The sequence below is a fragment of the Chionomys nivalis genome, chromosome 10, assembly GCF_950005125.1.
Source record: "Chionomys nivalis chromosome 10, mChiNiv1.1, whole genome shotgun sequence".
Taxonomy (NCBI): Eukaryota; Metazoa; Chordata; class Mammalia; order Rodentia; family Cricetidae; genus Chionomys; species Chionomys nivalis.
The window spans coordinates 6131352-6145800 of record NC_080095.1 but is presented as its reverse complement, the minus strand read 5'-3'; the positions used below and the strand labels follow the sequence as shown (position 1 = coordinate 6145800).

Sequence of the window (14449 nt, the reverse complement as noted above, 5' to 3'; positions counted from 1 at the left end):
AGCATCATCAGACTGCCCAGGCTGTCTCAGCACCTGGCTCCCCTCATATTCCATAGAGAAGCATTACTGTTTTATTCAGCCCAGGTCACAACACAGCTAGGTGCTTGGCTCTTCCTTCTTCATCCTTCACCCTGCTCAGTACTGCATCTGGTTATCCGATGAATGGACCCGGCTTAGAAACTTTGGAAATGTCAGCTGTAATGGTGACATCCACGTGAAGCTCCCTGTGGAAGCGTGGTTATGTCTCCTGCTACCTGTAGCAGTGGGACCATCTCTGGTTGACTTTGCCACACAAACTTTCCTTCATATCACCGTCTGTCTTAACTGGGGCTAGCCCTTGCTATCTCCTTCGCTTTCTCTTTAATCACAGAGCCATTGGGTCCTCACTCTTCTGCTGATTGATGTTCCCCAGCTGACACTGCTAGTTTCTGTAGTGTGCCTTTCTCTTAATGTAGGAATCCCCACTCAGTGAGGAGTCAGCAGCAAACAGCTCTGGACATCAAACCTATGCTGGGTTGTGAGCTGGGAAGATCGCTCAGTTGATCAAGTGCTTGCCTTACGAACACAAAGACGAGCACAAGGACCGAGTTTAATCCCAAGAAGACATGTCAAATAAAGCCAACAAAGCTAAACAAACAACAGAATCCGCGAAGCTGGGCATGGTCAAGTGTGCTTGTGATCTAGGAGAGGCAAAGGCCGAGGAATGACACCTGAGGTTAATCTCTGGCAGCCACACTCACAACCACACATGTGCGCATGCACTCATACATATGAGCATATGAACAATTAAAAAAACACATGTGAAGCATACTTTTGGATCTAGGTTGGCTTGGACCAGGCTGTTCTAGGTTTGCCTTAGGTGGGGGTGTCTCTCATCCTCCTCTGGAGACCATTGGTTCAGAAAGGTGTGTGATGTTGGCAGAGAGGCAGGGGCAGATATAGAAGAAGGAATGTATACTTTCCAGATATGTGTTTGCATTTTAGTTTAAGACTGTTTTCCTTTCACCAGTATTAACTTCAGAAGACCATGAATAGCCCCGTGTCTTTTCTCTCTTGTACAAAATAGATCACTTAGGACATACAGAGTGTCCACTATGCAGAATTAGATGTCATATCATTGGAGAAAGAGCACGTTAGAATTTGTTTGCAGAGAGAATTCTTCATGCACATAGATGGCAAAGTGTGAATCCATCCTGGTGGCTCTGGGTGTGGCATTAAGGTGCGCCGGGAGGTGCTAAAATACAGCCTTGTGTGGGAGTTTCATTCTGTCAGAAGTGCCTAGCAAACTCATTTATTTCAATTTAATTTGTATCTTTTAAAAAACTGATGGTTCAGACTCATGCCCAGTGATCCAAGCAGAAAAAGAGAAGTATCCCTGAATAGGATGTGCTAAACAGCAGTTCCATTGGCTTTGAGTTTATGGAAGGTTTTGACTTATGTTCTTTGTTGGCATTTTCCCAGCAATTGTGCAGGGAGAGAAGGGAGGGATAGTCCGGCTTTCATCAAACCTAGAAGCTGAGAAGTCAAGACTTCTCATACTATTGGCAACAGAGCAGTTTGGGTGTATCTTTCTCCAGTCTTGCATGTTTGCCTTTACAGTAACATGGGACTGAAAGTTTATCTAAGAGGACAAAATCAGAGATATCTCCAACCACCCAAGGTCGATGGCTGTCTACAGCATAATTTTTAGTGGGAAATAAGTGTAGAGCTTCTTTAAGAGGGAATTGGTAAAGTAGAGAATTTTCTTGTGAAGAAATAATGCTTAGAAATGTCTAACATTCATTGTCACCATGACCAAATCCAGAACTCATCTTCTGGAAAAGCGGCATCTCCAAGACCAATGTAGTTGGGGAAATAATGTGTCAGTGGTGGGAGTCACAGATACAAGGCAGGAGAGCGAGGGAGTGAGGCAGGGCAGTGCAGGGAGGGAGGATTGTGCTTTTTCTGGGACTAGGTTGAGAACTTTCAGGAAGTCAGGTGGCACCTTTTTTCTCCAGTTGTGACGTGGTTTTCCTTTCCTTGGTGGCTGGTAGATATCTTCCATCTTGAAGGGGAAAGAAATGTGTTCTAATCACTGTTTTATTGCTGTGAAGAGACACCATGAGCAAGGTAATTTTTATAAAAGAAAGCATTTAACTGGGTCCTTGTTAAGTTTCAGAAGTTTAATCCTTTATCATTATGAAGGGGACCATGGAGCAGGATGGCACACACGGTACTGGAGCAGTAGCTGAGAGCTACATTCTGATCCACAGAGGGGGAGGGAGGGAGGGAAGGAGGGGGGAGGGAGAGAGAGGGAGAGAGAGAGGGAGGGAGGGAAACGGGGGGGAGGGAGAGAGAGAGGGAGGGAGGGTGGGAAAGAGGGAGAGAGAGGGGGAGGGGAGAGGGAGAGAGAGAGAAAGAGAGAGAGGGAGGGAGGGGAGAGGGAGGGAGGGAGGGGGAGGGAAGGAGGGAGGGAGGGAGGGAGAGAGAGAGAGAGAGAGAGAGAGAGAGAGAGAGAGAGAGAGAAGACTTAGTGTGGGCTTTTGAAACACATTTCCTCCAAGAAGGCCACACCTCCTAATCCTTCTAAAATAGTGTCAGCCCCTGGTGACTAAGCATTTGAATATGTGAGCCAATGGGGGCCATTCTTATTCAAACCACCATTAAGAAGGGACTAGGTCCTTCTAGTCAAACTAGGTCAAACAAGCTTTTGCCTAGTGCAGAGCTAAGTGGGATCTGAAAGCAGCTGAGAACACATGTAGAGAGAGATGCCATGCCTTCTCATTTCATTCAAGACACACAGCAGACACCTGCAAACCCAGTGAAGAGGTGATGTTTTCAGGGGAAGTAGCCCTCAGGTCCTGGTCAATCATTATCATTGCTTTGCTTTGGTTTGCTTCTTTTTAAAATGCTATTTCATGTGTATATGTATTCTACCTGGATACATGCCTGTATACCACGTGAGTGACTGGTGCTCCGAGAGCCCAGAAGAGGGCACCAGATCACTTGAAACTATAGTTACAGACAGTTACCAGCTGCTATGTAGGGACTGGGACTTGAACCTGGGTCATCTGGAAGGGCAGTAAGTGCTTGTTCTTAACTATTGAGCCATCTTTATAGCTCTATTTTGTTCCTTTTCTGATACAGAATCTTAATACATACTTTACATTAACTTGGAAATCACTTTGTAGCCTAGCCTAGCCTCAAAGTCATGATCCCCTCTCTCCCCCCAGTCTCATCTTCCTGAGCTGGGTTACAGGTGATCACTGGTTCATAGCTGAAAAGAGAAAGGAAGGCTAGAGGGCTTCTGATGTTTTCTTCCAGCTTCATAACTGTGAAAAGTCAGAGAATGTTCACTATGTCAGAATCAAAAGTGCAGGCTATGATGTGTGTGTGTGTGTGTGTGTGTGTGTGTGCATTAAAGAAAGTGGATAGAAATCCAAGAACCACCAGGAGGCTGTCTCTGGGAGATGGGCAATGCTTTAATTTTTTTCCTGATTTTGTACATTTTATTGACTTTATAATACAAAATATTCCCAATAATGCCTTTCAAAAACAGGTCTAGAAAGACTGAGTGACATGTCATCTGTATCCTTCCAGGATGGCTTTGCCACTCTTGAAGTTTTACATATTTTTGGATATGAACCTTGTTTTAACTTGGTTGATAGAGGAACTAGAGAGAAGTTCCTATCAAGAAGAAATCTAATCTCATCCTTTGTATCAGCCTCTTAGTTAGGATATGATTTCCCCCTACATAAATAGTTTAGTACAGATCGAACAAAGTGTATCATTTGTTATTGGGCTACTTAAATAGTTGAATGTAGGCCAGATGTGGGAGCACACATCTGTCACCACAGTATTTGGAGTTAGAGGTGGGGAGACTGGAATTCAAGACCAACCTCTGTTATGTAGTGAGTTTGAGGTTACAGGAGATCCTGCCTCAATTAGACTGTCCCTCCTTAAAAAAATCCAGAAAATTTAGATCTAGAAAATGAATCATAAGGGCTTATTAGTTTATAATGTAATCTTTAATGATGTGCTGATCCAAGAGTTTAAATAGATTTATTTACTCATTCTATATCATGTTTCTGAGCATGGGACATGTAGACTGCTTTTGGGAGCTCACTGGAAACACAAGCCTGACCTTTTTGGCACCTGCAGCTGGTTCTTGTGCACACTACAGTGTGAGCAGTGCTGTGCTGTTGTGGGGTGAGGGTCTGATGATGCAAAGCCCTCAGGGCTCCTGAGGGATTCCCTGTAACCATCTCCTGTGAACATAAGGGTCGTGGAATAAGTAGTGCCTAGCGTCAGCTCCACTTTCCCTTTTCCATAGGGGGCAAGTTTGTTCAGAATGGTGAAAAGCCCAGCTTGACAGGTAGTTTGGGTTCTGGAAATCAGGTCAGAGAATCCACGAAAGCCCCACCTCAGCAACTGGCCTTTCCATCCATTAGACTTCATCCAGTCTCATATTTGATACAGGTCTCCTCTGTGTAGCTCTGGGATACCCTCCAGCTGAAGTCTTACTTCCTGATTCTGCAGCATGGCACCTACCTCTGCAGTGTTTTTGATATTCAAAGTTCTTCATCTGGTATTTTTTTAACTTTTATTTGAAAGCCTGTATTTACAGAATAAACTTTAAAATACTTTCTTCTCCCAAAGGTATCACTTAGTAAATCTCCCTTTGAAAACACTATTCTCTTTCAGGAAATTATCTGATGACAAAAGCAAAGAACCAATTAAAACACTACTCAAAATACCTCTATCAGCTGCAACACTTGGAAGAGCAGGCCCTGCACCTCAACTGGGCAGTAAACACCCAGGAGAGCAGGCCCTGCACCTCAACTGGGCAGTAAACACCCAGGAGAGCAGGCCCTGCACCTCACCTGGGCAGTAAACACCCAGGAGAGCAGGCCCTGCACCTCATCTGAGCAGCACTGTAGAGCCAACCCTGTTGGTGGAGGTGTGGATGAGCCAGCTCTGAGGTTGTGAGGGTGGGAGAGCTGTCTCCATTACTCATCTGTCATGTGGCAGCATGGGTGGGGGAGAGATGCCCCATTCCTGCCCATCGGTGCCTGAGCTGGCTATGTAGATAGCAAAGTCAAAGAGATGACTCTTTTAGGATGGGGGTGACTTACCAAGGTATTGACTTTGCTTGTCCTACCTCTTGGTTTCTTCTCAAATGGCCAATTATTTCTTTTCCCAGTCCAGAATGAGTCTCAAGAAGGACTTTATATTCCTCAGAATGAAAGTTATTACTTACTGTTCTTTCAAATGTCCCCTAATATTCTAGTTGTTTGGAGACCAGACTTTTGCTGACCTGGCCTAGGATTTAGTCTTAGAGGCAGGACGATTTTGGGCAGGGAATGGTAGGCTCATCCCTTGAGCTCTACCATGGCATGTCTTGCACACATGCTTGCTGTACTCAGTGGCAGGTAGGGTGAGGGTACTTCTTTTAAGCAAAAGTTGCAGCTGCTCACCATGACCCTTTAGCTAATAGGGAATGGGGAGTTGCAGGATGTGGGGGTATGGGGAATCTTGTGGACATGAATGTCATCTGAGCTGTGGAAATGGAATTTCCTCCTCTGGGTAGGAAGGGGTTAGTCTGTCCCAGTGGCGGCCTGACCTTCATATATAGAAGTGTGGTAGGAAGTAAACACAGGCCCCACAGGCCTCTCAACCCTACTAAGGAGCGACCAGGCCAAGGACCCATCAGGTTGGTGCTAGGAGTGGCCTCTTCCTCTTTTGAAATTTCAGCTACAAATTTTGTATGAGTCTTGGGTGGAAAGAGCTGGTGTTCTGACTCACAAGTATGAAGATGTCTGAGCTCACTGTGACAGGGGAAGCTGGGTTTCTGGGCATTAAATATCACCTTTCATGGATCTTCAAGAACAGGGGCTGTGATATAGACTGATATCCAGCTCCATCCCTGCCTGGAGGTTTAGCCTGATTTAACACATCCTTATTTTAATAGGAACATTTGTAAATGTGTGGGTGTGAGAATTCTGAGGACACTGTGGTCCTAGTAGCCTGAACCTCTTACTCTGATAATGCTGAGACTAGGAGTGGTAACATATAGACAGCAGTCCCTGCTTGAGGCTTGGCTGGACCACTGCCCTTAGCTCCTGTGGGTATCACAACTCATTCTTTTCAAGAAGGTGCCAGAGGGTGTGGGTGCTCACAGCAGATTCAGGGCTGGCATGGGGTCCAGGTCACTCCCTTCCTGGCTAGAGCAATGAAGTGAGGTGATTTTAATCTTCACATCTTTATTCTTTTTCTTTCTATGTTTTGTAGCTCCCAGAATAGAAGTTTCTTAGTACCATCCCTGGAATTTTCAGCTTTTCTACTAGGAAGAAAAGGGGTGGTCTTGATGGGCATTAAGAATTGCTACTGACTGTGTCTGTGTTGAAGGGTCTTCTGCAGGTGTTGGTAGGGGATTTTCCAAACTTGAGCATAGCCACTGTGTTATCATCATCATCATCATCATCATCATCATCATCATCATCATCAAAGCTTTAGAGTGGCACATAGCAGTCCCACATGCTGACTTACTGTGACGGGTGACAGAGGTGTACTGATACACAGTATAGTCTCTGAGTATAGAGATCATCGAGCACCACCAGAGTCACCGCAACAGGGGCTGGTAGGGCTTACCTGCATTATGTCTGTCAGACTGTAAGTCCGTGTGTGTTTATCACAAAAGGCTGAGCAGTATTGTCACATATGACCCAGGAATGATTGCGCCTCCCATCCCTCACTTGAGCAGAGGGAGAAGCATAGGATTTTCTAACAGACCAAGGACAGACAGTATTCCAGTGATGCTACCCCTGACAAGGGAGATGCTCTCCTCCTCTTCCTTCTTTTCCTCCTTTTCTCCCTCCTCCTCTTCTTTTCTTCATGGGGTTTCATGTAACCCAGTTTGGCCTCAAGCTCATCAGGTTGCGTGTTGGGGTCCCACGTTGTGGCAACATCTATCATAGTCCAACCTCAATGGGGTTCTCACATTCCAAGGTAGGGGCATGAGGATTAGAGATTTTAGGCAGGAGGAACAGAAATATGAAAGAAAAGGAACAGAGACACAGAATAGGACTGGGAGAGTAATTCAGTGGATACTGAATTTGCCTGTGTTTATTTTCCATATGCTTATATACCCCAATCCAAAAAGGGGAGAAGGCAAGAGACTGCTTTAACATTATACAAAGAACAAACAGTAATTACCTCTTCAATACCTGAAGCATCACATAGCTATACCCTGAGTTAAGCATTCTGTTGTTTAGGCAGGGCATATAAGACAACATCTTAGGCCAAGCATCCTGTAGGCAGCCATTCCCTGGGTCAAAACTCACGTCATATCCTTGAAGGAGCAGGAATAGGCCTGAACTCTCTGACCTGTGGTCAAGGTGGAATGGACCCAATTCTGTGGGTCCCCACAGTAGCCAAGGGTAACCAGGTATTTATGATCCTCCTGCTGCCAACTCCCAGGTGCATGGATTACAGGCATGTGCCACTACCTGCCCACTTTTATGTGGTACTGGGAATTGAACCCAGGGCTTCACTAGACAAGCACTCTATGAACTAAGCTATATCCTTAGCCTAAAATGTTCCTAATGGTGTCTGACTGAAGCCCTGATCTCTTGGAGCTAAGCTTCAGGAACTAGCATTCATTAACAGATACCAGCATGTTGAGTGAGTCAAGGTGCATGAGTTTCTTTGTGCTCGTTCATGCTGTCAAATGCAGGCTCTTATTGGATGAATTCCATAGGCTTCTGTGAATATTTAACTCATAATCCAGAATGGCTTGTGTGTCCCTGTGTGCCTTAGTTACTTTTCTATTTCTTTGATAAAACACCATGGCCTAGATAATGTGTTTAACTGGCTTATAGTTTCAGGGGTTAGAGTCTATGGATCAAAAGCATGATGTCAGGAGCAGTTGAGAGTCACAGCTTGATCCATAAGTAGGAGGCAGAGCAAGAGCAGGTGAGAGAGAGAGAGAGAGAGAGAGAGAGAGAGAGAGAGAGAGAGAGAGAGAGAGAGAATTGGGATGGCTGGAGGCTTTTGAAACCTCAAAGCCCACCTCCAGTGGTATACCTCCAACAAGGCCGGACCTCTTAATCCTTCCCAAACAGTTCCAAACTGGAAACCAAATAGCCAAACATATGTGCCTGGAGGTCATTCTCACTCAATCTACCACAGTGTGGCTGTCAGGAATAATACCCTTAGCTATGGTCTCTACCTCCTTTCACAGAAGCTCCCTTCCTCCTCTTACTAGCCTGGGTCAGTCTGAAACCATATCAGCTCCTAGCTTCTGGAATTTAGAGGGTTTGCTCCCTCAAATGGAAAACTCTTTGTTGAAATGGAAGAGGCATGACTGAACATGGTCCAGTCAGAGTTCCTGCTGCCTGGGACTGAGGCCCAGGAGCTCTGCTGCCCTCAGGGAGTGCCTGGGACCTGACTGATGGAAGACCACTAAGTTTCTGATGGTCCTTAACTACACCTGCCCTTTCCATGTATATCTAACAGCAAAGGGGTGTTGGAGAGAAAGAATGACTGTTGCCAAGGTTACAGACTCATACAGTGCAGAACCAGGGGCTTTGGCTGCCTGCCATGGAGCCTCTTTGCTACCTGAGAGGTGACTTCCTTATGAGTCAGATCACCCATTCAGTGTCTGTGTCCTGAATCCCCAGGCTGTGACCACCAGATGGCAAGAACATTCTCACCCAGGAGAAGTTCTCTGCCAGAGCATATAACACTGAGTCCTATATGTGAGCAGGCAGATGTGCTTGGTTCTGGAGAAGCTGGGAAGAACTGACAGGGTTTGGGAGAGAATAATAATACAGAATGGGGTGAAGCTGAGGATGTCCATTTACACAGGAAGCCAGTAGAGCAGCTAAAGGATTTATGAACTGACTGTGCATTCGGAGTGATTGGGCATTGGTGGGGCCATCGCAGAGGTATCCCACAGTAGTGACATGCCACCATGGGAGAGGAGCCCTGAAGCTCGGGGCCCAGTTTATGGAAGAGCTTGGAATGCAGACTTCTGTGGGACAGGAGTTCTTTGTGGGCTGACTTTCTGAATAGCTCAAGGCTCAGTTCAGACCTTTCTATGTAGGGTGCACATTGACATAGCTTTTAGATGGCTTCTGTGAGAGCCAGGAAAGCATCTTCAGAAAGTGTAGAGTAGTCCAGGTTAATGAGAATAAACAAAACACACTCCAGATTGACATCAAAAGACCAGGCAGACCAACCTCCAATCCAGAGATGGATGCCTAATGTGGGGTCCCTTGAATCAGAGCCGATAGGCTCTATCCCTTGGGTGGATTTATCATCTTTTGTGTTTCTTCAGATCAGCTTTCAGCAGCGCCTCACTGCATTGAGGGTATTCTGCATTGAGAATAGGCTCAGTTAAGTGGCTGAGATACAGGTTTAACCTTACCACATGCCTGTCTGCTAATGGATTCTGCCACCTTCACAGATTCTGGCCCATGATGCTCCTGCCAGGTGAGGGGCAGCTCAAAGAGGACCAAGTTGCAGAGAGGGAGGAGGGACTGCCATAGAGGACTCCGAAGAGGGAACACTGATAGAAAAGGGATGCATGAGAGTACTTTGTTATGTGTGCATAGTTACCACTGGGAAAACAGTAATACACTCATTATTAACTCATGCTACGTGATCCACACACCAGATGGGGTTTGTTAAGTTTTATTTGGCTACAATACTAAATGATTTCAAAGAATTATCGGTTCCCACTTATGAAAATTTGGTAAGAGCACTTTTGGATTCTAAGAATCCCCAGCTGCTCTGTAGGAGACCCGGGCCCATCCATTCTGCTCACATGACATGCCTGAGTGGGAAAATATTTTATTATCTTGCCGAGAGAATTCAGTTTTAAATCCATATATTTTTAATGCTCTTAGGTTAAAAAAAAACCTGTCACAACTGTATGTGATTGTGGGTTTGCATACATCTCAGAGCTTTTCCCAAAATAGTGAGCAGGAAGGTAGTTAATTCGGCCCCCTCTCCACAAGAAAGATGATCCCTGAATCTGAAGTCCTTTCTCTCTGCCATAGATATGCATGTGTGTGTGAGTATAATGTGTGCATATATATGTGTGACTTCTTGTGTATATGTGTGTGTAGACATAAGTGTGTTTCCACATATGTATGTATAAACACATGTGTATGTATGTGCATATACATGTGGATGTACATATTAGAGTGTGAACAAATATATGTTTATGTGAATGTCCATGTGGGAGTGTCCATGAATGCATATATTGCTTATTTAAGTGTCCATGTGTAGACACATATATGAATGTGCATGTGGTTGTGCACCCATATGTACATATGTATAGCCACATGCATGCATCCATATGGTGTGTGCTGAAGTATGGGAGCCTAGTGGACAAGTAGGAAGAATTCTCTGAGCTCCATGCCCTGCTCTAGGGTAGTCAGCTGAAGGAGCCATTTGAGAATTTTTGAAATGTGACGTATTTTCATGGAAGAGTGGACAACATGTTAATACTAAGGAGTTACAGGTGTGTGTGTGTGTGTGTTTGTGAAATGCAGGGTACTACATTGTGAAGATGACTCATGCCGGTGTTCTCTGTGGATCACCTGCTTGCCTCAGGCTGACATTTGTCTTTAGGTGTAGAACATTTGTGAGCTGCTGGTTGGTGGGGCTGTGTTCATTTGAGGGCCTGCCTCTGCCTCTGGCCACGTGTCCCTGGACACGGCTGGGTGGAATACACTGGAGCAGCTAAGTCTCAGACTCCAGGGTGGGACACCAGCCTCTACTGTGACACTCCTTATCTCTGGATGACTTACCACGATAATCAATGTTATTAGATGTCTGGTATTTACAATGAAATATATTGTCATTGATTTTAGAGCATATAGCAATGCACATAAATTAGCAGGTAATTAGCGCTCTGTGACTTGTGGCTTGAGATAAGTGTCCTCTGAGCCTCTGGGAATGCCTCGTTGAAGTCTTGCTCTTCCATTTCCTTTTGGCAGATCTTCCCGAGGCACAGGCTCATTAGGCTCCTACAATGACTCTAGCTGGGCAGATGCTAGGGCCAGGCTGCCTTGTGTAGCTGAATCTTACAGGAGCATGTCATTGCCCATTTTGTTCCATCAGTTCTAATTGTCTGGTGTGATTCAGGCAGATACAGGAAGTCTATGCTTTTTCTAGAGTGTTCTGGCATCTGCCATATCATGTGACATAGAACTCTGTGGGGAAGCCCTTAACTGAGCTGTGTGTCTGCACTTGTGCCTGCCACCCTGCCTTTGTCTCAGTCTTCCTGTAGACACTTGATGGTGCTCACCAGAGTTGCATACCAATGGCCACGGCCAGAACATGGAACAGTGCTGCATACCCACAGCCACAGCCAGGGTGTGGAACTGTGCTGCATACGCATGGCCATGGTCAGGGTGTGGAACAGTGCTGTATGCCCACAGCCACGGCCATGGTCAGGGTGTGGGACAGTGCTGTATGCCCACAGCCACGGTCAGGGTGTGGAACAGTGTTGTATGCCCACAGCCACGGCCATGGTCAGGGTGTGGAACAGTGCTGTATGCCCACAGCCATGGCCATGGCATGGAGCAGTGCCGTATGCCCACGGCCATGGCATGGAACAGTGCCATATGCCCACGGCCATGGCCATGGCATGGAACAGTGCTTTATGCCAACTGCTGGAACCAGGGTGTGGAGCAATGGTGCATGACTACCCCAGCCTGTCTTCCAGCTTAAGGTGCCCTTGCAATTCTGTACCCTGGGAGGAGAGAGGTGTCAATCAGACTGATGGGAGCCTCCCACAGTTCATTTCTGCTGACGTCACTGAGGGGAAAATCGGCAGTCAGATAGAAGCAGTTCAGAAACTGACAAACCTGGCCTTAATTTTACTGTTTACAGTGCTGAGATCAGAGAAGCCACTTGACCACAGTAGGGCATGGCACTTGTGTCAGCCAGCATGCTGCCTATGCCTACAGCTCTGAGATGTTACCTGCTATATCCCAGTATTCTTAAAAGGCTCACAGCCACAGCTGTCCTTCCTTAAAATACTGCTTGAATTCAGTGCCTATGGATGAGGGGATGGCCCTGGGTGTCATGAGGCTGTAGGTCGTTGGGGGTGGAGGTACAGATGAGGCAGGGCTGCTTCAGGGATAAAGTATGTGACATGAATATGCTAAAAATGTGCTTTACAGGTGAAAATACAGTTTTCCATAAGACTATATCATTATTTTGAAGAAATGGCATCTCTTAGGGTAGAGGCTGCTACGGTTGAGCTTGCTAGTCTCAAGTGTACAAAACAATAGGATGAATAAGTGACTGTGTGGGGTCAGCTCCCCTGCGTGTGACCCAGAGTCCTCTTAATACAAGTAACCTAAGCAAAGGATCCTGCCTGCCATGACTTTCTCCTCTGACAGGTCAATGGAGCGACTCTAAGGATGAAAGGAGGCCACTGGCCTGTGGGAATTGCAGGTCTGTGTGTCCTTTGTGAGCCTGGTTCTGTGTCTTGCTCCACCTATGCTTGCTAAGTGCTGTTGGCTCCTGTAGCTAGCTATAAGTAATTGTACCAACTCTTGTGTGAAGGAGTTAATGATTCAGTCATTTTGAAATTAATAATTTTCTCTCAGTTTATCAGTTTTCTTGCACTCATTTACTTACTTAGACATAACGGCAGCCATGGAAGAATGGACAGAAGATGCAAAGAAGACCCCAAGAACCTCAGTCCTGAGTGCACCCTTTAGTTAATAATCATTGCACACTGTGGCAGGTCCATGTGGTGTCTGGCAGACTCACTGGGCTGGCCTGTGTGGAGGACACCATGGGGGTCTTTTGAATGGGTATTGGTAGATGCATAGGAGTTTGACCACTAGAGAAACAGCCACGAAGGCATTAGGCTTTGTTGTTGAAAGATAAGTATGTTCAGAGCATACCAGCTTTTGTGGGCTCCTATCACTGCACTGGTACAGGTGTGAATATAGGATTGTATTCCTAAGAGGGGGCACTCATCTGAGTAGAGATAGAGGCCTCTCTCATGCCTCACCCCTGACCCTGCCTAGATGATGTCCATCCCTTCTCTGTGTTCAAGGTGGCTTGGCACACTGTAAGATAGCAGCCAGCTGCCTACTCCCTGCTGGGTGAGCACATTTACCATTGGCTCACCTTCCTATTTCATCAGAGGTTATCAAGGTCTCTTTCAGTTGCAGGGAGAGGCTAGCCATCTTTGTGTGTTCTCTTTAAGTGCAGGTTCTTTATTCTTCTGTCACTCTTCATGTCCTCTGTTTCCCTTCACCTACTTGTTCTTTCCTATTTTTTCATTGTCCATGGTGGTCACTGACATTGCAGAAGCCTCCCTATAGAATATAGCACACAGCCAGTCTCCCTAGAGATGGGGTCAGATGCCAGCATCCATCCCTGTGTGCACAGCTGTAGAGATGAGGCAGATGCCAGCATCCGTCCCTGTGTGCACAGCTGTAGATCATGTGGTCAGATGCCAGCATCCATCCCTCTGTGCACAGCTGTAGAGAGAGCATGGGATCAGATGCCAGCATCCATCACTGTGTGCACAGCTGTAGAACATGGGGTCAGATGCCAGCATCCATCCCTGTGTGCACAGCTGTAGAGCATAGGGCAGATGCCAGCATCCATCCCTGTGTGCACAGCTGTAGATCATGGGGTCAGATGCCAGGATCCATCCCCGTGTGCACAGCTGTAGAACATGGGACAGATGCCAGCATCCATCCCTGTGTGCACAGCTGTAGAACATGGGACAGATGCCAACATCCATCCCTGTGTGCACAGCTGTAGAGATGGGGGCAGATGCCAGCATCCATCCCTGTGTGCACAGCTGTAGAGAGAGCATGGGGTCAGATGCCAGCATCCATCCCTGTGTACACAGCTGTAGAGAGAGCATGGGATCAGATGCCAGCATCCATCCCTGTGTGCACAGCTGTAGAGAGGGCATGGGGCAGATGCCAGCATCCATCCCTGTGTGTACAGCTGTAGAGCATGAGGGTCAGATGTAGGTGAGCATCCATCTCTGTGTAATATATGTCTGGTCCATTTCTGTTGTGTGTACTTCTGCCCCATGATGCTTCTAGCTGTGAGCTCAGTCTCAAGCCCCTGAGACTTCCTTGGGTGGTCAGCTTAGCAATGCTGTGAGGCTAGGGGAGGGGCACATCTGCCAAGGATGTGGGCTCTCTCTGATGTGGCCTTGAAGGCACAGGGCATGCCAAGCATCCTGATGAAGAGTTTGGTCAGATCATTCAGGGATCTGTTATAATAGCTTCAGAATAACCTAGCTCCATCATGATTAAGTAGACCCAAGGAACCTGCATGGGGGTCTGAAAGCCTCAAGAGTCCTTGGTATCTCTGTCACTGACTCCTCTTCTGTCTTTCTTATCTAGGCTGCTTGTTTGAGGATGGCCTGTGTGGATCATCGGAGGCCTGTGTGAACGGTGAGTGTGGG

General features: G+C 46.5%; 1 protein-coding gene across 1 annotated transcript in view; it reads left to right on the top strand.

Moving 5' to 3' along the window:
* Positions 1 to 14449, top strand: part of Ptprn2 (protein tyrosine phosphatase receptor type N2) — a 722848-nt gene that overhangs the window by 58877 nt on the left and 649522 nt on the right. The window contains exon 2 of the mRNA XM_057782319.1: positions 14388 to 14438. Within this exon, the coding sequence (XP_057638302.1) occupies positions 14388 to 14438 (51 nt within the window). The remainder of the gene's footprint in view (positions 1 to 14387; positions 14439 to 14449) is intronic.